This window comes from Nyctereutes procyonoides, unplaced genomic scaffold (genome assembly GCF_905146905.1).
Source record: "Nyctereutes procyonoides isolate TBG_1078 unplaced genomic scaffold, NYPRO_anot_genome, whole genome shotgun sequence".
NCBI classification, from domain to species: domain Eukaryota; kingdom Metazoa; phylum Chordata; class Mammalia; order Carnivora; family Canidae; genus Nyctereutes; species Nyctereutes procyonoides.
The window spans coordinates 57,235,602-57,262,705 of record NW_026575146.1 but is presented as its reverse complement, the minus strand read 5'-3'; the positions used below and the strand labels follow the sequence as shown (position 1 = coordinate 57,262,705).

Below are 27,104 nucleotides of genomic sequence, written 5' to 3'. Positions count from 1 at the left end.
TTAACTCACAGTGTTTGGTACATGATGTACATGACAAAACTTTACAACCAAATACAGTTCACAGATGTGCATATGGGAGGAAGAAAAAAAATAGGGTCTATTTTTTGCTTTTTCACATTTATATATAAATAAAGCATTCCAAACCTTGTAAGAAATCTTCACCACAGAAGGAGCCCATTTGTCAAATTCATATGTCCAGTTAGATAGAGTCCTATAGAACAAAAAAGAAAACATACAGAGAAAAAGACATTGGCATAAAAATCAGTGGTTAAAAAGATGTTCTTATTTATGCTCAGGCCTCACCTGGAAAGGGGCAAGAGAATATAAAATATCTCAACTACATACTTCTTTGAAAGGTGTGGAAATAAGAGATAAGTGGGGAATAAGCTGCCCCCAAAGCATGACAAGTTATGTTTGTGAGTTCATAAGAAATCTCATAAGAAAAAAATAAAATTGGGCAGCCCGGGTGGCTCAGCGGTTTAGCGCCGCCTTCAGCCGAGGGCCTGATCCTGGAGACCCGGAATCGAGTCCCACATCGGGCTCCCTGCATGGAGCCTGCTTCTCCCTCTGCCTGTGTCTCTGCCTCTCTCTCTGTCTCTCTGTGTCTCTCATGAATAAATAAATAAAATCTTTAAAAAAAAAAAGGAAAAAAAGAAAAAAGAAAATTAAAAAATGCATAAACATGGGGGTGGAAACCCTTAATTTCAATATTGAAAACAGCAATTGCCCGAGTGATTTGGTGATTCGTTAAGAACAACCACGTAAGTCCTCAGAAAAGTTGAGTCAGGAAAAAAAGAAATGACAGAAGCACATGAAAATATTAAATGAATCTGTCAAGAAGGAGCAGGGGAAGAAATACAGAATGCCTTTTTTTTTTAATCCCTGAAAGCATCACCATTATATAGGAGTCAGAACACACAAAACATAAAGAACAAAATATATACTTGAATCGGAGATACAATTCGAAGGACATCTAAATACTATGGATTTGCATACTATAGATTCAGAAGCCTGCAGACACTCCTCACCTCATGTAGACAGAATCTGCAAATGCTAAACCAGAATCCTGTTTTTTTTGTTTGTTTGTTTTTGTTTTGCAAGGACCAACTCTGTATTGGCACCGAGATCTACAAGGATCTCAGTGAACAGAAGCGCAACCTAACACCCACAGCCAGAGACACTACCATGGGAGGAGGGCGGTTCTGAACAGGTAGTCCTCCTCTGAGGAGAGTCTGGGAAAGACCTTGGAGGGAGCGCCCTGGCTCTGGTGGGCATTGAATGGAGACCAGCAAGACCTGTTCTCCTCGAGCAGTAAAATCGCTGGCATTGAGCTGGTCGTACTGAAGGCAGTTTAATTCAAAACTCACAGTTATGACTGTGATCTAGATTCTGCTTTAAAAGTTTGTACAGTTGGGCAGCCCGGGTGGCACAGTGGTTTAGCACCACCTTCAGACCAGGGTGTGATCCTGGGGACCCAGGATCGAGTCCCATGTCGGGCTCCCTGCATGGAGCCTGCTTCTCTCTTTGCCTGTGTCTCTGCCTGCCTCTCTCTCTCTCTCTGTCTTTCATGAATAAATAAATAAAATCTTTTTAAAAAGTAAATAAATATCTTTAAAAAAATTGTACAGTAAGGGTGGATTTTGAGAAGACATCCTTTTTGAAGAAGGTAGCCTTTTGGAAACAGGACAAGGCAAAGGAAATCTTTAAAAAATATAGATATCGAAACCTTTCTGCTCCGTGAACCGCTTAAGGGGTGATGACAAATAAGACCCAGCTGTGCAGCATGCAGGCTGTGTAGACTACGGTGTGGTGCTAAGGGCTGATACAAATCACTCTATCCCATGTTTAAAAGAGACCGGGGGTGGGAAGTGACAACCTTAGTCCAGATTAGACACTCTTGGTGATCTTACTATGTGCTAAAATTCTGCCTTAAATGAAAAACAAGGACAAGCTACTGATAGGGCAATCTACAACCTACAGAACGGTAAGTACAGAATAAATGACTTTACTTACGAAAGGGGAACAATGATGAGATAGGGGCCATTGAGTCTTTTGTGCTCCATCAGATAAGTGATGAGTGCAATGGTCTGTATGGTCTTCCCTAGCCCCATTTCATCAGCTAAGATCCCGTTCAAATTGTTATTATACAGGGAAACCATCCATTCCAGGCCCTGGAGCTGAAATGAAGAGTAATTGCTTCAATTATCCAAGATCTGCACAGGTAATTAATACTAATACAACTCAAGTGAGGCTGTGACTTCTTAACTCCTCGGTGCTATACGTCGGATTTCCCACAGTAGGAAAGTGGGGGAAGCACCAACACAGAAAGAATTTAAAATATGAGCCTATAATCATCCCTGCTGCTTGGCAGGTGCTAAGTGTTAATCAGATTTAGAAATGACGGGCTGTAGCATACTGGTGGGATTTTAAGCAGCTTTGCTGCTCATCCCTACTTAGCATTTCACAGTATATGACATTCCAGAGTTATTATAAATGAAGAAAACCCAAACTAAAATCCATTCCAACCACTCCAAGAACAAAAAGCCAATGTGAGGATTAGAGACAAACAAACCAGAAGGCAGGTTTGGCACACAGATCAGAGATCATTAGAAACAGCCTTCTTGGCAATGAAGCACCTCCCCCAGAGGGTGGGATCCCTTCAGTGAGGAAGCCGGGTGACCAGGGAGCCAGGGGTGCGCTGGGCCCAGAGGAGTACACTTCCTGATGGAGAGAGAGTTCCTGGGCATCACAGGGAAACTCGGCAGTCAGGGGGCTCCCCAAGGGCAGCCCACTGGAAGCTGACTGCCTGGAAACATGTCCAACACATTTTTAAAATACAAAAGCCCTGCACCAGAGATGCCACTTTGGACGTAAATACAAGAAAGGTTGGGTGAAGATACAAATCTGTTCCACTTCCGTCTCCCAACCAGCAACGCCAATACCATCACCATAGCACAGACATTGGGTTTAAATGGAAGGAACAATTCAATATACTTCTTTATTTTTACAATATACATATTTACATATTGTATTATATATAGTTATGTATACATATTATATATTATGTATTACATAAAGTTGAGTATATGTAAATATGCAAATATATAAATATGCATATCTGCTCAAGTCAATTTAGCTTGCTAATTAAGTTATGCTTAGGGAAATGTTCATTTTAATTTGTTTTCTGTAAGAACAAAGTGAGTAATTCAATTATTTTCAATATTTATTAAATGATTGTTCTGGGCAAAGGACGATGCAAGCAGGTACAGTAGATGGATGGGTGCCTGGCTATTTAAGATGCATGGCTCCATTCAGAAGCTTGCAGTCAAAGAGGAGACAAACGGCGTTCACATACAAACATGTACCAGGAAGTGGCTGAAAGTACATGGCATACGTATAAATACATGTAATATTATTTAAAATTGTTCTGGCACACATTATACAATCCCACTGAGCAGAGGTTTTCTTAGGGAGAGTGCTGTAACAGTCTGCAGAAATACTTCATAAGCCACGTGGGGTACCTTGTACCATGCAAGACTCTAAAGCACCCTACAGGATTTTGAAGAATGACAGCAACACTAAGACATGAGAGAACCAGGAAGAGCTCTGAGGGACTGGGCAAAGACAGAGAAGGATAGAGGGGAAGTGATTGGAAATCACAGGGGCAGGCAGGATGGGCCGCATGCCTGCAACAGGACCCTGAGACCACCAAACCTTTAGGGAAAGTCAACTAAATCCCAGAAACATTTGGACAGTGGTAGTAGGATTTTTTTTTTTTTTAATGAAAACTGGCAAGGGGCTGAATTCTGCATCTGTGTTAAACCCAGATAAAACAGAAGCATAAACTGGCAGCAGAGGAGACTAGAAATTCACAAAAATTGTGGGAGGTGATTTGGATGTCCGTAGACCATGGAATTGGATGGAGGGTTTGGGTAGCGACCCAAACTTGTGCAACTTGCCCAGGAGGCAGCAGGAAGACCCCCTCTATGTCAGGGTTATTGTAACCATTAATGATACAAAAACTTTTCCAGGAGCAAAGGGACAGAAAACTTACTCCTGAGCAGAGTGATCCAGGCGGGGCACTGAGCCATAGTCTGAATGGGTTTGTGAGAAATGGAAAGGATCTCATCAGTCAGAGGCGGGAGGTCAGAGTCCAGGAAGAAGGGAGACTGTGCAGCAAAAGCACGGCAGGGGACAGACACGGAGGCATGCTCGGAAAGTCTACAGCAGCCCAGCAGAGGGACAGAAGCATGAAACGCACAGATGGAAATGGGGGTAATTGGGTTTGGAAAGACTGAGGACAAGTGATGAGGAAGGTGTTGGATCGCAGGAAGAAATCAAATTGGCATGAAAAGCAATCTATGAATAATCCAAAGAATGCATCTTGCCTGCACAGACCCACAACAGAATTTATTAGAACTGATTAGGAGGGGGAGGGGTGACAAAAAAAAAAAAGAACTGATTAGGAGTTAGCATCTATGTCAGGTAGGCCAAGTACGATGAAATCAACACCCCATGAAAGCAGCATGGTCATTGGAGAAAACATGACTTTACTACAGCTGGCATGATGGGCTCCAGGGATATCCATTTTCAGGACATCCCCGAGGTCAAAAGCAGTCCTGTAATATCACTAATGGCATTATGTGCCGTTCACATCATGTTGACATGTTCACTGATGATGCAAGAGCAGCAGTGGGTACAAACTGCTGACACATTAACATTAATCAAGATGGGGCTGTGGCAATAGTCACTGGACCCTGCACCCCCACACAGTGGCAGTGAGCTCAGTGCCAAGTGTTAAGAGTTTAGGGGAGCCGGGTTCCAAAAAGTTGGAGAACTTTAAGCATATACTTTCTAAAGTATATTCCAAAAGACACTAATTTTACAGGTGGTTAATAGGGGACATATGAACAAAAGTTATTTCACTGGAGGATGCTGCTATACAATCATCGATTACACGTTTATTTTTGCAGAGTGGTGAATGTGCTCGTGCACACCAGGGATTACCAGGAGGGGTCACATCCAAGGTGCCCACTTAGGTCTGGTTGGCTCAGGACAGTCCTGGCTATGCCTCGTATGAATATGAAGGGCCCCTATTTACTCTCATAAGCATCCGAATTTGCAATAGTAAATTATATGGCAATTCTACCCCCAGGTGATAGTATTTCTCATATTTATTTGACCAGAGAACTATCTTTCTTTTTCTTTTTAAAGTATATCATGAAGCAGATGTTACCAGGAACATACTTTGGGAAACACCAAAGTGGTGGGAGGTAGAAGATAGGAGCTGACCTTATTCCAAGTCAAGTGAAATGTCTATTCTGTTTACAGCACACTTTTCATCAAAGCTCACTGTTTCACTGTGTCTTAAAAAAAAAAAAAAAACATAAATGTAGACCGTAGGTCCTAGAAGCTGAAAATCCATGGAATTGAACTAGAGCCAGCACCGAGGTTTTTAGAGAAAACACTTCATTCACCTCAAGACAAGGCACAGATGTTCCCTATACTCAGGGTGTGGCTGGGTTTTCCATTGCAAAGAGATCCCCCCAAAAAACCATTCCAAATGTTAAGCCCATATTTCTTAAAACACAACTCATCCTAAATTCATGAAAGAGAAAATGGGTATTGCCCTGGTACGATGGTAAAACAGAAGTGTTCCAAAGCGATAATTATAGGTGCGACAGAGAGAATCATCATATTATAAGCAATGTGACCCCAAATGCCTCACCATCATCAACCTCCTTAAGCAATCCACTTACACATGTGCAAGACACACTTACACATGTGCAAGACACACATCAAGTTAGGTAAGGGGCCATGACCTGCCAACAAGGCACAAACCCCAACAATTACCTGATAATGCTTCAGGGTCCCGTTAATGAGGAGGGCAGACTGCTTCTCCACCCGCTCGGAGATGGCATGGGCCACCGTGTAGTAGGATTGAGAGCCTCTGGCACTGTACTGCATGCTGTACTCATCGTCCACGTCCTGCTTAGCTGTCCTGAGACAGAGAAAGTGGAGAATCATCCATAGATCACATGGTGCATGAATGGCGAGCCTCACACAGCTGCGATAAGTATGGTTTATTTATTACCTCCTTCATGTCTTCCAGTTAATTTTTTTTATTTTGATTTATTTATGATAGTCACAGAGGGAGAGAGAGAGAGAGGCAGAGACACAGGCAGAGGGAGAAGCAGGCTCCATGTACCGGGAGCCCGACATGGGATTCGATCCCGGGTCTCCAGGATCGCGCCCTGGGCCAAAGGCAGGCGCCAAACCGCTGCGCCACCCAGGGATTCCCCCATGTCTTCCAGTTAAAACATGTTATCGGTAACCCTCACAAGACGGGAGCAAGGTAGACATGAGCATCACCCCATTGTATGCACGTGGGAGAACTTCAGGGTCACAGGGGTCAATTAATTTGCCTGGGCCATGTAAAAGGTGGCAGAGTCAGGACCTGCATACAGGCCCGCCTGACCTCAAATGACCAATATTAGCATGAGCTGCATCCCTGCAGATGAACTCACTGCCAGTGGGCTGTCCTAGGGTCCCCAGATGCAAAGATAAATCCTATCCACAGAACACTGTCCAGAACTTGCCTGACACATGAGAGAAGGAGATAGATGACCAGAAAGATGGGAAAGAGACAGGCCAGCTTCCCCTTCCTAAGCCTTGCTAAGGAGCTGGTGTTTTACTGCACAGGCAGGAAGAAGCCACTGGAAGGTTCTAAGCCTTCAGTGAAGGAGGACCAAGAAAACCAAATTTCCTTGTGTGGGGCCTGCAGCCCCAAAATAAAAGAAGAAAATATTACAATGCCTATTTCTGCTTTTTATCTTTTTTTAAATCTCATCACTTTAAAATGTTATCTTGGGACGCCTGGGTGGCTCAGCAGTTGAGCTTTTGCCTTTGGCTCAGGGGGTGATCCTGGGGTTCTGGGATTGAGTTCCAGATTGGGCTCCCTGCATGGAGCCTGCTTCACCCTCTGCCTATGTCTCTGCCTCTCTCTCTCTGTGTGTCTCTCATGAATAAATAAATAGAAAATCTTAAAAACAATAAAATAAAACAATTTAAAAAATAAAAATAAAATGTTCTCTTTTGCAATCATTTCCCCCAAGTTGTCATATTAGAGCTACATGAGCAAAGAGCTGACATGGAAGATGGTGAAGAATGGAGCTGGCACTCGGATCTGGGAGGAGGATGGGGTGCTGAGGGGTTCTGGGGTACTGTGGAAATCACATGGTGGGGTGGGTGCTGGCTGGCAACGCGGATCTGGGGGGAAGGGCATTTCTCATGGGTGCTCAGATAATCCTTCCAGATACTCATGACACACATTTTCACAAGGAGAAAGAAAACTGAGCAATACACACTCAATGATCTGCTTGGCATCCTTCTCAGAAACCTCTTCACTGTTTGGATCCAGAAGAATTTTCTCTTCTGTGTCCTGCCGACTGGACTCTTCTTCCTCATCCTAGGGAGGGAATAAATGACACGGGAAGGATTCCATTTCAACAAGGGAATCTCTATGACTGGCATCTTCTGAAAAGAGGATGAATGGTATTCAACTTCACAGAGTACATATGATTGAGGGAGGAAATAAATTTAACACCTACCTAACCCAGGCGATACGCCATTCCATTTCTATTTAAATCATTTAACAAGGGAAGAGAAGAAACCCTCTGAGGATCTGTTAGGACCCTTGCTCCCAAGAATAAATATGTAAACGTCATGGCAGATGGATATTTATCAGTTTGGTTATCAAAGAGTCCTGCAGACCATATCTGCTCTCACCCAGAAACATTCTGCAGCCTTCTCTCCAATGCCAGACTTTAGAGGCTGACTACTGCCCTTCTCATAAAAATGCTCTCTGATAATGCCAGTGGGACTGGGATGTCTCCCATGCATTCAAGGTAGAGGGGCTGGAGCTTAAAAACCCAATCCTGGGCTGGCATCAGTGGGTTCAGCAGCCCCTCTGTCCCTCCTGGCATCTTGGACTCAATGACAAGAATCTTCCAACGGACCCATTCATTCACGTAAATAAGAAACATTTTAAACATTGATTTTTGTCAGCTTCAAATACCTCAGGGCAAACATGGCCTGTAAGAAATAAATAGCATGCAACCTGAAGCAGTTGCCTTTTACTGGTATGCTTTCTTTTTGAACGTAACTTTTATTATTCCATTTCTTTGTAAGTTAAACAAGTGTTTATGGTAGATTAACTTAGAAAAAAAAAAGGAATAGAAGAAAACCAAAATTGTCTAAAATTCTGGTGAGCTATATGAGTGGCAGGGCTACTCTCTTTGAACCAAGATCCCTCTACACTGGTAAACAGAATTAATGACTACCCACTAACAATGCTCTTATAAAGGAGATAAAATCGTCTTTTAATCCCTCTGTTTGTAATTATTACACATTTCGTAGTTGATCCTAAAAAAAACCTTCACTGCTATTTCTTAAGTTCTGTTAAAGGCAGCCAAGATTACCATTTTAGGTTCTAGATACATTTAGGGACTGTTCCCTTTCCCTTCTAAGACACGGAGAGATGTGCTTCTCTTTGGGGAACGGGTGTATCCAAGGAATTTAAACAAGAATCACATTTAAAGAGAAACTGAGAGGATTGATAACCTCATCAAACCAAGTGTGGGTTGCCCTTTCATCTAAGCTTCCAGACTTATAATTCTGAATAGATTCCTAGGCCTAAAGGACCCCAGAAACTTTTGGGGGATCAGCCTCAGCATGAACCAGGTAAGGCAGGGTATCACCTTCCCAAAGGAACCTATCTCCAGTTCTCCCCAGAAGACCTTTCCACCACTTCCAGTATAACGCCAGCTTCTGTTTTCTTGGTTTCACCTAACTGTAGAATTTGCCAAGTTCCACCACTGGCCAGGAGCCCCAGGTGGGGTCACTGCCTCGCTAGGCACCCACTGTCACAGCTGTGATCCATGCTGAGCTCCAGATGTGCCCCAAAGGCCAACCCTGGAGGACCAGTGATAGCCAGACACAGGTGCTTCCCACATACACTCCACATACATGCAGATGCCTACATACCTCCTCCTCGTAATCAGAATCACTCTCCTCACTGTCGGATCGAGGTGCAACTTCGTAACTAAGGGAAAAGAAGTGGGAAGGAGAAGGGACTTAATTTTTGAAATTATAAGACAATATACACACACATGACCCAACTAGCATATTCTAGGTACAAATGATCAATGTAGGTAATAACTTTCAACTATTTCCATGAAGGTCATGCTGTTTCAGTGCCAAGATTTTACGGGGACCACAAAAAATCGAAGAAGCCAAAAGACATCAATATTTCTGCGTTAATGCCATACCCAGGGTTCATTTCCAACCAGGCGTCCAACTGACTTGCTTTGGGTGCTTCTGGTCCAAACAGGACCTTGCCAGTTTCCGTGTGAGTCACTTTGACAGGCAGGTCACTCATCTGACTGCTTTCATCTATGGGCTAGAAAGGAGGAAAAAAAAATAACAAAACACATATCACTGCTTAGTGTTCAAGACAGCCTCTCAATTCTGTTTCTCAGGCTTTTGGCTGCCCAGCATCTGAAACCTTTTTCCATGATTGGAAAGTTCACCACCTAATGAGTCCTGGAAGGAGGTGGGAGGCCACCGCCTCCTACTAAAGGAACTGAAAGCCCCAGCCTCCCTTGCAGCGAGGGTGCCAGCACTGAGACCTCAGTTCCATCAACTGGACACACTCACCAAGGCTCTGAACTAGGAGCTAGAAGGTCAGGGAAGCCGGGAGCAACAGGCGTGCTGGAGGGAGGACAGAGCACACGGCTGGGGCGTGCCAAGCTCCTGCTAATTCCCAGGGTCAGCCACGGCCTCGCTGACCAGCAGCACAGCAGAACACTGGCTGTGGCCTCAAAGCATGCTCTCCAGGCTCCCTGGAGATTCAATGGATTACCCAGGATCCTATTAATATTCTCCCTCCTGACTTAAATCTAGCAGAGTTTCATTTGTCAAGCCCCAAATAATACGCACCGCCCCCCCCCAACACCTATTGCAAAGTCGTGGTTTCTGAGAAAATGGGAAAAGAAAAAGGTATTGTAATTTGTGTCACCTCGTGAGCGGCCAGTATGAGCTTCTGTGGAACCACAGGGCCTGCTATCTAGCTCGGCCACTGGTACCTGGGCGCGTGATAAAGCCAGAAGCTCTGCTCATCTGAAACCAGGCGGATGGACTGAGACTGAGCTGAAGTTCATTATTAGATGCTCCATGAAAAATAGCTCGCTCAGAAAATTAAGAGAATAAATGCAACTGCGGAGGCTGTGTTTAACCTACTTCAGAGAACGGATTGTTTTAAAAGGCCTAAAAAAATGGAGTAATCCTATGCAAATAAACGCTACTGATTATAGGGTGACTACACCTGTAGGACAGACCCCCAGGCAAGACGCTGCCGTGGAAATGCTTGATTTGTGAGCAATCCAAGTTATCTATCTCCTTAAAAGTAATTATTAATTGGACTTAAATAAACATGATAAGAAACACAGGATACTACTGTAGCTTATCTTCTGTATTTTATAATAGGAAGCGACCAAGAGAAAAAGAAAGTTCTTTCACCCTTCTCCTTCAACAGAACACTGTCAGAATAAAACAACAACAACAACAATATATTAGTGATTATCGCCCAAAAAGGCTTTAAAAAAAGAAAAGGCCTACTCTAGACTGTCTTTTCTTTTTTCTTTGATGCATGCTAAAGCAACAGATGCAAACACCATTACTCTGCATGCGGGAGGCCTTCGTCGTTCAGGTGAAAGGGCGTCTATACACCCACACGATAAAGAAGGAAATCTACCAGCAGCTATCACCTCCCTTGGAAAAGTCATATTCCATTATCTTGAACTATTATAACACAGTCTGTTTTATTGCTTATGTCATGCCTCAGAGAAAATCGGGAATCACTGTAGCTGGAATTAGAACTTTGGCAAAAGCACTGAACCAGCATGGCAGGGTGTAAGAACATTATTTCAAAACAAACTGAGCAAGATGTCCACTTTGCCAACTTCAGCAAACAGAATGCACATGTGTTAAGATTAAAAAAAAAAAGAAGAAGAAGAAAAGAAAAAGAAAAAAAAAAGGTGCATGTCACACCAAGATCGGTGACTAATTTCCCCAAAAGATAATAAGAGGTAGAAGCGCTGTGACACTAACAAGTTAAATCTCTCCCGTGTGCCTGTTAATTACAGACCCATGAGAGGCACACTTAGGTAAGGCTGGGGGCTTTTACGAATTAGAGTTGTTTCTGAGTGCTCCAATATATAGTATTCTTCCCCCAGAATGGCCCACTGAGACTGCTGTACACATTAGACACTTCTCCTGATCCTTTCTTTCCTTGTGATGGATTACAGTGGTTAAGCAACATTTACTGTTCAAGAAGTTTCTGCACAGAATAGTGGTTTCGACCTTTTTTTTACTGGGTCTAGGTTGTTCACATTCTCAGTATGCCTCACATGCACAGATTCTAGAAGAGTCCCCCAAGCAGATTTATCAGAATCTGTGAGAGGAGAAGGCTGTTTGAAACAAACGCCTTTCCACCCTGCTCAGAGGGGCATGCTTCCTCATGTGAATCCCTGAGCAGAGAACTTTTGAGTTTCTGGAGGAAATAAATCCAATAACTATGTAATTGTGTTCTCATGACTCAGGAGAAGGTTCAAAATTCTTGGAAATCACATTTAGGAATGTGCTGATGAATCTACAAAGAGGAGCTCTATCGTCAGCCTATACAAAAATGTAAATATGTAAACTGTGTTTATGGAGTTTTATAATTTCAAATTAGTAATAGATTAAGGAAACTGGGTCATATCTGTATCATTGATGGGGAAAATGCAATTACAGAATCACTTAAGATTTTTGTACATTCTATGTATTCATAAACATATATGCGCACGGAAGATTCCGGAATCATACACAAGAAACTTAATATCAGTTGATTGGCAGTCTGAGATGGAAGGAGATTACTTTCCAGTATACCCCTTTTACACTCATCTAATTTCCTACTATGCTAATGTACTACTATTTTTACTTAGAAGTGAATAGCTGAGTAAAAATGAAGTTGGTATTCACAGAAAATGGTGCTGTAGGGCATGGCGGGGACTCATGATGCAGAACACAGCAGGAATGGGTGCAAAACCTCTCACCTCTCCATCTGGTCCCAGGGCAGACTCTCCTCCCTCGGCAATCTCTTCAGCCTTCTGCAAAACAATATCAGATGTTACATGTCAATCAAGAAGATGTCTACAGGAAGAATTTTGTGGCCAACTCAGTGGCACAAAGAGCACTTGAACACTACCCGCCACTGTCATCTAACAGAGCTTAAGTATTGTTTTCTCTTCACTGTCTGAGACAAGGTGCGTCTTTTTACTGGCAACTTGCAGGGAGCTACTGAAAGCCAGCTGTGTTTCAAGGCTGGCACACACCAAATGATTTGTGGATCACGCCTTCCAGGACCAAAGGGCTGAAGACATGAGAATATCAAGGCTTGAGGTCAGCACGTGAGATGTCTTTCTCGTGTTTGGCATCAGGAAGACAAATCCTGACGTCACCAGCTCACAACCTTCTAATTCCCCTTAGCAGGTTTTCTAAAAATGTCTATCGCCAATAAACTTGGAACCGCTCTCGGGTCATGAAAATACAGAATCGTACAACATTCTGTGAGTTCTCTGAATGTTTTCCATTCTACCTAATTGGCTTTTCATATGACATGGTATTTCCACAGTGGGTAAGATGAGGAGATTTGATGCAGATACTGTGATCTCATGAAAAATTCTATCATCTCCCATTTCCTAAATATTTCAATATCTTAGTCCATTAACCTCTATGTGCCTCAAAGACAGCCTAAATGAAAAGCTAAGATTATGTCACGTTTTGTACATACCCGAGAGAGTCTCATCTGCAATAAACACAAAAGATTCTCAAATTTCTTACATTTGTAACAACCCTCCTGACAAGTGAAATCTTTACCATCACCTTTACAGAATCCTTATTTTAAAGTTATTGCTGGAAAGCTACATATTCCTCTGTGTGAGGAGAGAAAAAAAAAAAAGAAAACACAACTTTAGTCATTTCCTTTATCAAGACATTTAAGAAAATGAGCTTTCCTCCCCTGGGCTCTTTAGTTAATTAAAAATATATATAATGATACAGAATCGATATTAACTCTACTTTGTTTACTTAAGGCATCGATTATATAATACATTTTTGCTTTCCATGGAAATAACTCAATTGTCTCTTGACAAAACAGCTTTTATAGAAAATGTTCAAAGTCCACCCTTTGGTCTATGCTGAAGGAAGAGCAGTTCCCACAAATGTTTGAAATTTTTGAAGTTCTTTCAAATTTTTCTTACAAGAAATGTATGTATATATATATTTTGCCAAAGCACAAGGCATGAAAAAAATGTAGTGTTTCTACCAAAGAGTAGGAAATAAAATGCTCCCTTTGGTTATGATTTCCCCCCCAAATTTAATTTCCTATTTGTGCCACCCCAAAGTGAAAACGTTTACAAGCTCAAAAGGAGTGATCAGCATCGAAAAGCCCCAGGCCCTAGGTCTAGGCTATGGATACAGAGAACAATGGCAGAAAAGCTCAGAAAAGAAACCAGCAGCCCCTAACAGTTCCATTTTTGGAATTCTCAGGCAACTGTTTTAATTAATGGGAGAAAGTCAATTAATCCCGCCATTCTTTCCATACACATCAGAAATAAGCTACAAATTTGGCCAACAAAGAGAAGCAAATGAGACAATGAATAAGCCAATTTCCAATATCTAGCTAGTGGAACTGGATCACTGTCTCAATGAATAGTACGTTTAAAAGCTTGAAGGACCATAAATAATAGATTCGAAACCATTCTAAGGGATACTCGTCTATGACTATGCTACTGACTCGCTAGAGTGGCATCTAAAAACTGCCCCACAATCAGGCCCTTCCTTTACTTAAAAATCCTCTAAACTCATTTTAAAAACTCCATTCAGTATCAAATTCGAGAGGCAATGTAACATGAGATTTGAGAAACTTGGTTCTAGGATTAGACCACCAGTATTTGACCCCCAGCTCTGTGGCTAAGTACGAGAGACCTCAGCAGTGTCATCTTGAGCAAATCTCTGTATCTTGGTTCCTCCTTTCATAAAAAAAAGGGACAGGAACCATCGCTCCCTACAAGGGAGGATCACGATCCAGTTCTGTGTGCACCATCCAAGGTTCCATGACATATATACAGCTAGCAGCAATCTCCACAAGGTAAAAGATTCAATGATAGTCCGAGGCCTACCCCTTTCTTTTTTTTTTTAATTTTTTATTTATTTATGATAGTCACAGAGAGAGAGAGAGAGAGAGAGAGAGAGAGAGGCAGAGACATAGGCAGAGGGAGAAGCAGGCTCCATGCACCGAGAGCCCGACATGGGATTCGATCCTGGGTCTCCAGGATCGCGCCCTGGGCCAAAGACAGGCGCTAAACCGCTGCGCCACCCAGGGATCCCGGCCTACCCCTTTCTATCTGTGAGGCTGGCTCTAGCACTGGCTGGAGTCAGGGATTTCTGTTTTGTCATTGGTGTCCCCCATCTCCCCACCCCAGCACCTATAGGAGTCCTGGCGCATAAGTAAATATTTGGTGAATGAAGGAAATAAAGAAAGCATCAAGAACAATGCTTTTCACTTAGCACACACACAATGAGTCATCAGGATTGTAATTAGATGCCAATGTATCTGCAAGCCATAAAATAGTTAACACACACGCAATTCCTCACTGAGCCAGCTGACACTCGGACAGGTCTCTCAGGAGCCCTGAACTTACACCCAATCTTGCTGTTACTACAGGAGGTGGAAGCCAGGTGGCAGTCTGCTCTGTGGCAAGAGACAACACATTCTCCCATCATGCCTTGGATTATTTATTTATTTATTTATTTATTTATTTATTTATTTATTTATTTATTTATTTATTTATGACAGTCACACACACACACAGAGAGAGAGAGAGAGAGAGAGGCAGAGACACAGGCAGAGGGAGAAGCAGGCTCCATGCACCGGGAGCCCGACGTGGGATTCGATCCCGGGTCTCCAGGATCGCGCCCTGATCCAAAGGCAGGCGCCAAACCGCTGTGCCACCCAGGGATCCCCATGCCTTGGATTCTTGCAGTGTGGTGACCATCTCTGGATCTCACATCACACTCGTGCTTTATCCTCGCTGCCCACTCCTCCCCAGAAAAGACAAAACAAAACAAAACAAAACAAAACAACCCACTGCAGTTCATCCATGAATCAGGAACTAAAGGGACCCTGTCCTGGCTTCTTCCTACCTGCAAAAAGTTGGCAACTAATTATGCTGCTGGAGGGAGGGAGGGAGGGAGGGAGGGAGGGAGGGAGGGAGGAGTAGAATTCGCCTGCTGATGGAAGGGGAGAAGGAACACATTACTCATAACTGCAAACAACGTGACTTCCCAACTTCCAAGGCCAAGGGCAATTTAGAAATCTCACTCAGGAACGTTCACCAAGCCGTGGGCACGGCTACCGATCTTCCTGGCAGAAGCTAAGACAATCAGCCTGACAGGGGAGAGAAGGCAGACGAACCCCTAGACGTGCAAACCCCGGGTCAGCCGAACCCAGGGGAATAAACCCCAGTGCGGCGCCACTCAGATGACCAGAACATAGGACACAAACAGCCTCAGTCTGTAACGAAACAGTGTCACACCAAATATTTTACGATTTTACCACTTATATTATAAAGTGAATGCATTTTTCCCCCAACAGGGCTGACTCTATGCTGAAACAACATTCTAAAGTGCTGGCTTCTTAATGGCTCCTTCTGTTTCAGTGGAGATCCAGCTTCCAGAAACCACCCAGGTTCTTTTTACTGTCACTTAAGTGGACCTTTGAGTATGATCAGGCAGTAAAAAATACCCAAGAATATCAAATTAACAGGCAGTTGCACATGACTATGGTCGCACCCTGCAGAGAAAGCCAATTCCAACATTTTTGACTCAAGTAACTGGTCGATCCAGTTAAGCAGGACTTTGATCCAAACTTCTGTTTTCACCCATTTTGATGCTGAACTAATCAAATGAATCTTATCTCGGTGGCATTGTGTTCGCCTACCTTTACCACAGTCCCTACACTCAAAATGCCCAGAATTACCTTGGAGCCTTCCTTCCAGGGACGCCTGGGTGGCTCAGTCTGTTGAGTGTCTGACTCTTGGTTTTGGCTCAGGTCAGGATCTCAGGGTCATGAGATCAAGTCTTGCATCAGGCTCTGCTCTCAGCACAGAGTCTGTTTGGGATTCTCTCCCTCTCCCTCTTTCCCTCCCTCTACTTGTGTGCTTGCTCTCTTGCTCTCTCTCTAAAATAAATAAATAAATCTTTTGAAGAAAAAAAAAAAACCTTTCTTTCACCTGTGAAATTCTCCTTATAGGGGAAAATCCTCATCTTGGGGGGAAAATAGGAGAGAGAAAAGAATTGAGAAGAATTGGAGAGTAACCTGAATTTAAAAGAAATGTCTCTACCACATTTCTACTTTGTATCTCATGCTTTTTTTCACCAAAAATTGTACCAGGAGGTTTTTCTGATTTGTTGGTATCCAAAAATGATAAAAAAAAAAAAACCCACACATCCTACTACTATACTGACCAGTACAGTATGCTGTGCCAGAAAGATTTCCCCTCCAAAAGGTCACAGTCCGGAGATTTGCTTTTAACAGTGTTTGCTGAGAAAGAGAATGAAATAACTTTCAGAAGGAAGAGCAAACACCACAATGCAAAAGATACTTGGCACAGCAGTCCTCCACGGATCCTTGGATCCTCCATGGTTCCTGTTAGTGTCGTGAGTTTCCAAGAAATGTCACACATTCGTAACAAGGGTGTAGTTCTGTTGGTATACCCTGCATTGAAAGATCTGGAAGAGGGAATGAAACACTTATTTTCGGCCTGAAGTCAACAACTCAGGAGGAGGGACCTGTGAAGGGACTACACTTCTTAGTTGGCTGGATGTGGGAGGTTGGGGCGTGGGGGAGGGGGTGAGGGTGGCTGGCCTGGGCTCCTCACTAGAGCTTAAGGAAAATCACCCTAGAGCCTGCAAGGACTACCTTATTACTACCAGAACCCAATGCAAATTAGAAGCCCCACAATTATGAAATGTTCTTTATGGGAACTAGCAAGGGAGGTAGGTGTAAGCAGAGTCTACCAAAAATTATAAATCCTTTTTTCCAACTGCATGTCTCAGTGGTCAAAGAACTTGTCACTGTCCTGAATGACATTCCACCCAATACTTAACTGATCATAACTGGGGGTGGGGTTGGGGGGATAGCCATTTATTCTCTCTATATCACAGAGAACATACAACATGGGAGAAAATACCTTATTTTCAAAAGAAAAATAAAAACCCTTATAACCACATTTCAACAATTGCTCTCCTACATTTATACCACAGAGTGGTTCGATAAAATAACTACTATTTACTGAGCACTTCCTGTGTGCCAGGGCACCTTCTACATGCTTTTTTTTTTAAAAAGCTCTTATTTACTTATTCATGAGAGACACACAGAGAGGTAGAGACACAGGCAGAGGGAGAAGCAGGCTCCTTGTGGGGAGCCCGATGTGGGACTCGATCCCAGGACCCTAGGATCGCGTCCTAGGCAGAAGGCAGATGCTCAAACACTGAGCCAAAGGCTACATGCTTTAGATACACTTTTCCATGTAACCCCATCACCTTCTTAGGGATCCAGTGACTAAAGCACTAGGTAATAGATCTTTTAAGGAAATATTCTATAAGGGAATAAAAGCAGATTAGTATGATATGTTTTCTTATGCAGTTATTAGCTTACAAGTTGGCAGACTAGCATGACTTATTGGGCAATGGCCCAATTTTCTACGTGAGCATGTTCAATCCTATTTGTACACACCCTGGTGGCTTTATGTCGCCTCATGCCCTCTTTTTATCCTGTAGTCACCCAGCAGATGTTAGAGAACAATCATGGCAGGGGATAGAGACCTCAAGGTCATGCTGAGTGCGCATCGGAGTATGTTAATCCCGTCACACTGCAAAGACCGGTTTCACATAATTAGATATTTCAATACTTTACAAATTATTCCTCCTCTAACACCTAGGTAGATACGTATAGCTCACTTCCTTTTCTTTCACTTCAAGGGCATGAGTGGAAGGCCAAGCTGAGAATGAGAAGTTCTGGAATGATTTATAAATGTATACTTCATAGCAGTGGCTCTAATGGTGAGAACAGAGGCGCAAACACGGTCATGGTAGGTTAAAGGAAACCCACTCTCCTGGTTACCAACAGCAAGGAAACACAATACACTCTGGCAGAAAGAAAGAGGCCTTCTACGTTACACCGGGGCAATATTTAAAAAAGAAAAAAAATTAATCCTTTTCCAATTTTAATCACAAGCTCAACCACACTTGTCTCTAACAGCGTAGACAGAGCCCCCCCCCCCCCCCCCCCGGATCCTAGCTGCCCTGTTGCTATAGCACGATGCTGTTAGTTCACTGGGTCAAGAAAAACAAAGCTTCTTGATGCCTTACTTAATTAAAAAAAAAAAAACAAAAAACAAACAAAAAACGAAACCGGACTGCTAATAGGCACAGCTTAATATTCAGTTCCATGGGGAGAGCTGAAAGGGTCAACACAGAATCTTTAGGCTTCTGGACACAGCCTTCCTCCCCAGCACAGAAGCTGGAAGCAGCCACTCTCAATCATTCACTCTAATGGAGGGAAGAGCCACAGATAATCCAGACTGCCAAATAATCAGCTTTTGAAAGCATCCGTTTCCTTTGCACATGAATAAAGGTGCATCTGGAATTAGGTAACTCGCTCTGAAACCAAGTCTCGGTGCCCTGTGAAAGAGAAGGTTTTCAGGAAGGCCTGGGAAGGGGGCCTGGTTTTTTTTGTGTCCTTTCTTTATAACCCCGCATGTCCCAGTGAGATGGTCCCTGGAAAGAAGGGGCAGAGGGCTGATGAGAAAGTGACGATTCTGCACCTTTGATCACGTGGGATGTCCTGCAGGAGCCACCCAGAGGTTCCCACGGGGCAGATAGGGGTGGCTTTGGTCTGAATCATTCGTTTGGTAGGAGATCAGGCCCCCTCCCCAATTTGGCTCCCCGTCTTTCCTTCACAGAGTTTATGATTATATATTTAGGTGCGTATCTGACCAACGTCGGTCTGTCTCTCGCTCTCTGATGGAACTGAGAGACAGGGTAAGTATGCTTTTCCCCCAACATCTCCTTCTCTCTCCCCCAGCATTCAGCAAGCTGCTTAGCTCACAGAAAGTGATCAGTTACTATTTGTCGGGCAAATGGAAAAAACAGAAAGAATACGTGCTAGCAGCACACGTGAAGGCAAGAGTTTGGAAGGAGAGAGCCAACCTAGAGATCACGTGCCATTGGCAGCACCAGGAAAAATATTATGGCAGGTTCTGGCTTTGTACAGATGAACACAAAAATACAGGCATGACCACGATCACTCAATTATATCTATCTATCTATCTATCTATCTATCTATCTATCTATCTATTTATCTTTTTCTTTGCCTACAATGATAGAACAATCTAATATCATGTCAGGAATCTATTAATTATAAGCCAGAAGCACAAATCTGGGCCATTAGCTTTTAATACACACACAAAAAAATGTAGAAAGTGAACTTCAGTACAAAAAAAAAAAAAAACACCGACAGTGACGTTTTTGGGGTTACCTCTGCAAAATCCCCCTTCGGATTAGGAAAAACGAAAACTGTCACTTCTTGGGGTCGCCTCACGGAATGTTACAGAATTGTTTCCCCGTGTGCTCTTCCCTGACTCTGAACACGTCCTCTTAAAAGTCAGAAATGGGGAGCTGGAATTCTGCAGTCTGTCATGCTACCTTGACAAGAAAATGAGGTATTTCTCACCGATGAAATGTCTAAATCCAAGCCCTGAGTCATCATCCCTTGCTCAGCTTCACCATGCGGGAAGCTATCTTATACCAGAGGAGTCAGGTGCAAGGAAGGCGCCTTCTCCATCATTTATTCCTCCTCCTTAATTACGAAGCAGGTATGAGAATTCAGGAGCCATGAAATTAATTATTTTTTGCAAAAAACATTTTGTTCAGTTATTCAGTGCAGAGAATACACGATTAAATGCCACCCATCTTCCATCCCCACCACCTTGACGAAGACTTCCTGTTTCCTGCGGGCATGTGCTGCCCGGGGCCAGTCAGGCTCTGCCAGGAAGACCCAATACGAACCAAGAACGAAACCTCCAGAACACTCGAGCTTCAAAGAGGCTCCGCCTTCACAGGTCTGTCTACACAGGCAGTTCACCCTTGCATGGCCATATGATGGCCAGAGAGCACAGCATCTAAATATCACCCTTTCCTTTGCATGCTAATGAGGCGATACTCTACTTAAGCAAACACTTCTGTAGGCCCACATTTTTCCTCCTTCTATTGACCATGTACACTTGATTTTGAAACACGGTGTGAAATAAGGAGAATACGGACTGAACTGTTGCAGTTTGGTACTTGGCACCCATTGCACGCCCACCTCCAACATCCTGCCTGGTGTGCCTGGTCACCTCCCTCACGCCGTGCCCAGGTGCACAAGCATTTTTTGCAACTCAGTTGTCTGAACCTTCCACCAGGGCAGTGAGGAGCGTGCACTAAAGAACCTTCAACTGGCCCCTGATCACATGCAACCCACCCCCCACTGACTTGGCCACTGCCACCAGGGTGCTCACCTTCTTCCTCCTCCTTCTCTTCTTCTTCTCTTTGGCTGCTTGGGCTTGCTTGTGCTCCCAAACCAGGTTGGTCAGGTTGGCCACATACTCGTCAGTCTGCTGCAGAAGGTAAGCCAAACGCCTGTCTTTCTTTTGATCGATCAGTTTCCTGTAGCCCTCTTCATCTTCAGCCTAGTAAGGAAAGAAGGACATGATTGGAGCACAATGAAGATCGGCTGGTAACTCCACTTTCCACTCATCACTCTCCATCACGGTCTGAACTTTGATTGGTGGTGAATGCAGCAAACCAAATGATCTAGGCTGCACAAATACCATGCACCATTGGGGACGTGGATGTGCCCGGGGGCATGATGCCTGAGTCCCAGGACACAAGACCACACTTATTTTCCTGGTATGGGCGAGCACTTTGAGTCAGCTCTTTGTTCTCCTAGATTTCTTTGCACCCAAAAATTGTTAAAATTTGACAATTCACCATCCAAAGTGTATCCTCGACTTTGTGGCATGCAAATTTTTAAGAACAACCCATAGCAGGGAGAAGAGTATAGTCTCTCATATAACCAAGACCAGGCTACTGCAACTAATTCATGATGACTCCCATCTCATGGCTACCTTTCCCACAACTTCTCTTCCTAATCCCAAAGTGGGCTATCCTGCAGCAAATTCCAGATATAATGTTGTTTCATTCAGAAACATTTCAGTAAGCACTTTTTTAGAAAGATTTTATTTATTTGAGACAGAGCGAGAGAGCAGGAGGGGGGAGGAGAGGCAGAAGCAGAATCTTCACTGAGCAGGGAGCCCGATATGGGGCTCGATCCCAGGACTCCAGGATCATGACCTTTGGAGGCACTCAACCCACTGAGCCATCCAGGTGCCCTTCAATAATCATTTCTAAAGGCAAAGACTCAAATGGACTTTGACTGTAATAAGTGTAACTTCTGATATATAGAAGCATTACAAACATTGCAGTTGATGGAAAATGTCAAATTTGGGGGGATTTTTGTCACAGACCAGCACAGCACAGAGGGCCTAGGTGACTGCAGACAAGGCATTTAGCACCTGGAGTCTGATGCTGCTAAGCAATAAAACAGATCCAGTAATTTCCACCTCTACCTCCCATTAAGCAACATTATGAGGTTAAATGCAATAAAAACTCTGACGTACTCTGAGCCATTTCAAGAGAAATCTGTTTTACACATCCCAATAAAAGGACATCTCAAAATATTTTCCTTGTGTGACGCAGGATAAAAGGGACATGTCACAAAATCCTCAAGAGACAAGTGCACTGCAGAAATGCTGAGGATCTTCAGTCCTGGGGTGTCACTTCGGCATATGCCCGAGTGACAGCAGTTTCATCACCCAGTCTGGCTGCTGTCTGCCCCGTGCATGAGCCTGAACCTCAAATGCTATTATAACTCTAATTGCATTTGGTTATGGTTGATCTCACTTGAAGAAAGAGTGATAAAAAACTTCAGTTTCTCTGTTATCTGTATATTCCATCATTTAATTGCAAAAATTAATGATTTGCAAATGCCTAATCATTAGTGTCAAGCCAATCTGTTACTGAAGTTCTAATATAGTTTCACTCCAGTTGAATCAGACAAATTTGACTGCTTGCTGCTCAGATCACTATGAAATGGCCTCCCTAGCTAGTTAGAAATCTAGCGGACAGTCCTCTCCTTTCTCCCACTCCACCAAAAAAAAAGGAGGGGGATGTAGGGGTGGGTGGTGAGATTTAGTAGCACCTGGACGCAGAGACTTTTAAAACACAGTGTTTACTCTCCAGAATCCAAAAAAGGTAATGAACACAAAATGCCAACCATAATCCCATCAAGGAAGACAGCGTCACTTGATATTTTCCAGGGATGTAATTAGGGGCCAAGGCTAACGATTTCATCTCCATCCCATACTCCGGCATTATGTCCGATAGAATGTGCAGTATCCCCTCATTATAGATCACACACACTTTTCTGAAATCCACGGTGTGCTCTGGGGTCCAGTTCCAAAAATGAATGGTCAATAAAGCTGGATACCCAGGCCAATGATGTAAACCAATCCCTTCTGTATTTAACTGTCCATTAAGAAAATAACAGCACAAATGTAATGATCCACGAATTGCCTTTGACAATAAGACAGCCATAACCGAAAAAGTAACATTTCAAAATTAACTTAAAAATGACTTTTTACTCTGTTAGGAAGAATTTTCTACCACTAAAAAAAAAAAAAAAAAAAAAAGATAAGCACCAGAGGCTTCAAAAAACAGACCTTCTTTGAGTCTAAGACACAACTTCATGACACACTCACTCAAAACAACCTGTGTCATTAGTCTCAAAGAGGCAATATTTTAAAAAGAATGACCATATCCATCCTTCCAGATTTGTTTGGTAAGCCTCCTACAAACTGTACCTGCCTTGATGTGAGAAGCTATCCCCTGCATGGCAAGGCTACCCCAGGATACAGAGATATTATACACTCATCAGCTGTGGCCATGGATTTGCAGCATGCGTTGTCCAGGAAGGAGAAGGTGCTTTCACTCCATTCACATTTAGTTCAAAGGGGCGTGTTCATGTATCTGATAAGCTGCTTTTACCCACTCTTGCTATGGTGTATTTAACACCCACAATACGGGTGTATGCAAGGACCCCACGGGCCTGGGTCCCCGCAGGCAAGCCCCTTACCATCAGTCTGCGCATTCTCTCCTTCTCGATTCGCTCTGTCTCTTTTTTCTGCTCTCTCTCAGTGTTGGCGTGCCAAGTTGCCACCGCTTTGGACAGCTTCTGGATCTTCCCAGCCACAGACCGATGATACTCCTTGAAATCCTTTGCATGTTGCAAAATGCTGTTCAGGTATTCCTACAGGACCCAAAGGGAGAAGGAAAAGGACGCTTAAAGTCTATTTCCCAATGTCATCTGAGATTTCAGTGCAGAGGATACGCTCAGTGAGCACTTCCCAACAGTGGAAGACTAGAATCTTCTGTGAGGCAGGTGCCCTGCTATGTCTCCTGGTAGCTGAGCTGTGGGCTCTGGGGCTGGTGGGAAGAGGCGCCAGCTTGTGGAAGAGAAGCGTCTAGGACCATGGATATGGCCTCGTGAAAAAAAGCAAAACCAAGGATTAACAGAAGCCCGCTAAATGGCGAGGACAAAATTGAAAGCAAATCACCCTTCAATCAACCCGAGGGAAGCAGATATTTCTAGTGAGAGCCAGGTTATAAAAGTAATGCCTCTTCTGCTCTGACTTAAATGCCTTAGCCCCGAAATTTGAAATCAGGTGTGGGAGGGGCAGCTAAAATCACTGCACAGAGTTTGGACTGACTTTTTAAATAAAGGCGAGGAAATGCGAACCAACGAAAACCTGACATTTTTCAAAATAAAACTGAAGCCAGGGCACTAAATTAAGCACAGGAAAACAAACAAAATTTGTAGGACTGCAATGCAAAAATCAAATCCTACATCAAACTATTTCCAAACCCCTAGAAAAGGATGTTTTAAAATATCTGTCCCTATGAAACCTCCAAGTGGGCCCTTGAAAAGCCCAGGAGACTGTATGTATATTTGCTATAAGAACTACTGGTTTTGCTCTCCTCTTGCCTCTTCCAAGTGCCCGCTCCTCGGGATTTTGCCCCAGGCAGCCCACCCTTGCCCATCCAGTGGGGCACCAGCCAGGGGGATGAGGAGGGAGACACCTGCCTGGAATGCAGAAAGCAGGGTCCTCCAGCAGCCTGTCCGGGCCTCCCTGCACCTTACATGGGGCGGCCGGACCGTGGGAGCTCCGGGGGACCTTTCTGCTCTGGGATGTGCCCACTGCCCACAATGGGATGTCCTTCAGTCCTTCTGGCTCCATCGGAGCTCTTGGTCAGGGTGGGGGACACCTCTGCCCACATGGAGCGGGGGGGGGGGTGCGTGTGCCCCACCATCCGTGCCTCCGTACCTGGTGCTTCTGGCGGCGCTTCCTCTCCTGCTCGATCTTTTGCTGCTTCTCCAGTTTCTCTGTCATGCGGGCCTCCCGCAGGGTCTGGCGCTTGCTCCGCTTGTAGGCTTTGGAGTTGAGGGCCGTCTCCAGGGTTGTGTCCCGTCTCATGCAGGCTACCACCTCCTGTCTCAGCTGTCAAGGGAAGGGAGCAGTTGGAGAGGCTGCAGACACAGAGGCCTGGCTCCTGGGCCCTGCCCTGCTCCAGCTCCCAGTTAGTGGGGCCGACTGTGCGGGCTCCACGAGGTTCCAACCAAAGCTGGTACACTGGGGACCTGAATCACGCCAAATTTACGTGGTATTTTCAAAGATGGTATAAGTTTCCTTTCCACGCAATTCAGATAAAGGGGGATTACAAACACACCAACGTATCCTGCACTACAGCACTAAAAAAAAAAAAAAAAAAAAAAAAAAAAAGCAGATGCTGTATTGGGTTTTAAATAAATTAATTTATTCTGTTTAATTATTCTAATGATATTAATTAGTTAATGAGCTTTTGAAATATTTCACTTCATTTTAAGTGCCATACTAACATTCTCTTTGTGTCTAAAGATTAGCTTTAATGAGGCTCTGCAAGAAAGAGTGGAAAGATCACTTCCTGTTCACGTACAGTAACAGCAGGTATTCAAACAATATTAATTCAATGTTAATTCTCATATAAAAGATGGGAAATACTGGCTTTGGCTTCCACCCACTCCCAGTGATGATATTCTTCAAGACATTTAAATTTCACACTACATTATGGACTTCTTTTAGATTATCAACAATGCGGTATCTTACTCATATTGTACGTTATGTGGTGGTAGCGGGGGGCAGGGTTGGGAATATACATTAAAATAATAATTCAGTTGAATTTCAAATCAGCATTAATTACAGTTAATTCACTGGGAAACTTCATAGATAATGGATTTCTCTACAATGTCAAGCAAAAAAGCAGAGACCATTGAGTTCAGCATAGTGAAGTGAATCCGAATATAATCTTATTTGTGAAAATATACTATATTATTAATCACTTCACACTACTTTATCAAGCATTTCACCAAGGCATTGCATGATGTCACCTATAAGAAAGGAAGTAAATGGAACTCAGAGTCTTTTATTTGCTTTCTTTTCGAATTTCAGCTGACACCTACTCCCCACAAAGCTATGGCCAACTAGCCCCCTGCCACCATGGATGCCCTCTTGTAACATTATAATTAATAGGGCAAATGTGCTCCCAAGTTCATAGGATGGTAGCCCTGGGGTGGCCTTGTGATTTTAGTCACATCCTGCAATAGACCGTGTCATGCAATTCAATACTTCCAAACTACTTTCATTCATTAATAATTCATTTTGCATGCCCTGAGACTCTCACCAAGTAAAACCCACCTGCCTGACATGCACACGTTCCTCTTCCTCTTTGGCTAAATGAGGCAGTGTGCAGGCCAGCAGACCTGCACCTTTTGGGCTCCACAAAGCAAAACTCACCAATATAAAAATTAGCTCTACTTCATTTCACTAGTGTCCCACTGACTTAGCAATGATAAAAATAGATCATCATGCCAGCCTTCACTCATCAGGGACTACGAAGAACCAGAGCAAGAACAATAGATAACAGTCTACTGACCAGCCAACACATGGGGGTCTGATGGGGTCAAACAGTTTTATGTATTTCTATAAGTAATTGGCTATTAATTCAGTAGGGTGCCTAACAAATCATATTTGTTCAAATTATTTTCAAAGACATGGCTAGAATTTTGCATCTGTGTTTACAAGTTCCTACTCTCCCACCTTCTTGAATTTTCTTTGGAGTCGTAAAGGCAAAGCTATCCCATTTGTTCTCGAGGTTGCATCCACGGAAACAAAATGCCATTACTCTGACTTTGGAAACCGTAATAGAGAAGAAAAAAAAATGTCTCTGATACACAGAAGCAAAAAAAAAAAAAAAAAAAAAAAAAAGAATAATAAGCAATTCATCTTCATTACTTTTAGCTCTATGCTGCTGGTCTAAAAGATACACTATTTTACTAAGTTTATATCTTTATAACAATATTGAACAGACTTACATTTATTTCCTACATCTTAGATTCGCTGGGGAAAAGGTATTACCTGACGTTGGAAATTGAGTAACCGAAGAGCTTTCAGTTCCACAGTTGCTTTGGTTCGTAAATCTGGTGGCAAAGAGCCAGGCAGGTTTTCCAGTTCTTGTATCCTATGAGCTATGCGAGCCTGAAGCCTTGAGGAGACAAATGAAATGAGGGAAGGGTGAGGAGGAAATGTACATTACAATTTAACCTTAATGATAAACAATAACCCTCAGGTCTAAGTTCCAGGCAAGACACATTCCAGATGTTGCTTTTTGGCCAATTTCCGACGCCCTACTAGATTTTCTGATGTTAAACAGAGAAGAGCTACCTTTGCATGAATGCAGACAGGTGC

General features: G+C 43.4%; 1 protein-coding gene across 5 annotated transcripts in view; it reads right to left on the bottom strand.

Annotated features, from left to right (window-relative positions):
- Positions 1–27,104, bottom strand: part of SMARCA2 (SWI/SNF related, matrix associated, actin dependent regulator of chromatin, subfamily a, member 2) — a 174,301-nt gene that overhangs the window by 107,422 nt on the left and 39,775 nt on the right. For all 5 annotated transcript variants that reach the window (XM_055309673.1, XM_055309674.1, XM_055309675.1 and 2 more), the window contains exons 6-16: positions 26,775–26,901; positions 24,648–24,821; positions 23,399–23,572; positions 20,724–20,894; positions 12,156–12,209; positions 9,330–9,460; positions 9,046–9,103; positions 7,368–7,468; positions 5,854–6,001; positions 2,014–2,177; positions 145–211 (exon numbers count right to left, since the gene is read on the bottom strand). In XM_055309673.1, coding sequence (XP_055165648.1) covers positions 145–211; positions 2,014–2,177; positions 5,854–6,001; positions 7,368–7,468; positions 9,046–9,103; positions 9,330–9,460; positions 12,156–12,209; positions 20,724–20,894; positions 23,399–23,572; positions 24,648–24,821; positions 26,775–26,901 — 1,369 coding nt within the window. The remainder of the gene's footprint in view (positions 1–144; positions 212–2,013; positions 2,178–5,853; positions 6,002–7,367; positions 7,469–9,045; positions 9,104–9,329; positions 9,461–12,155; positions 12,210–20,723; positions 20,895–23,398; positions 23,573–24,647; positions 24,822–26,774; positions 26,902–27,104) is intronic.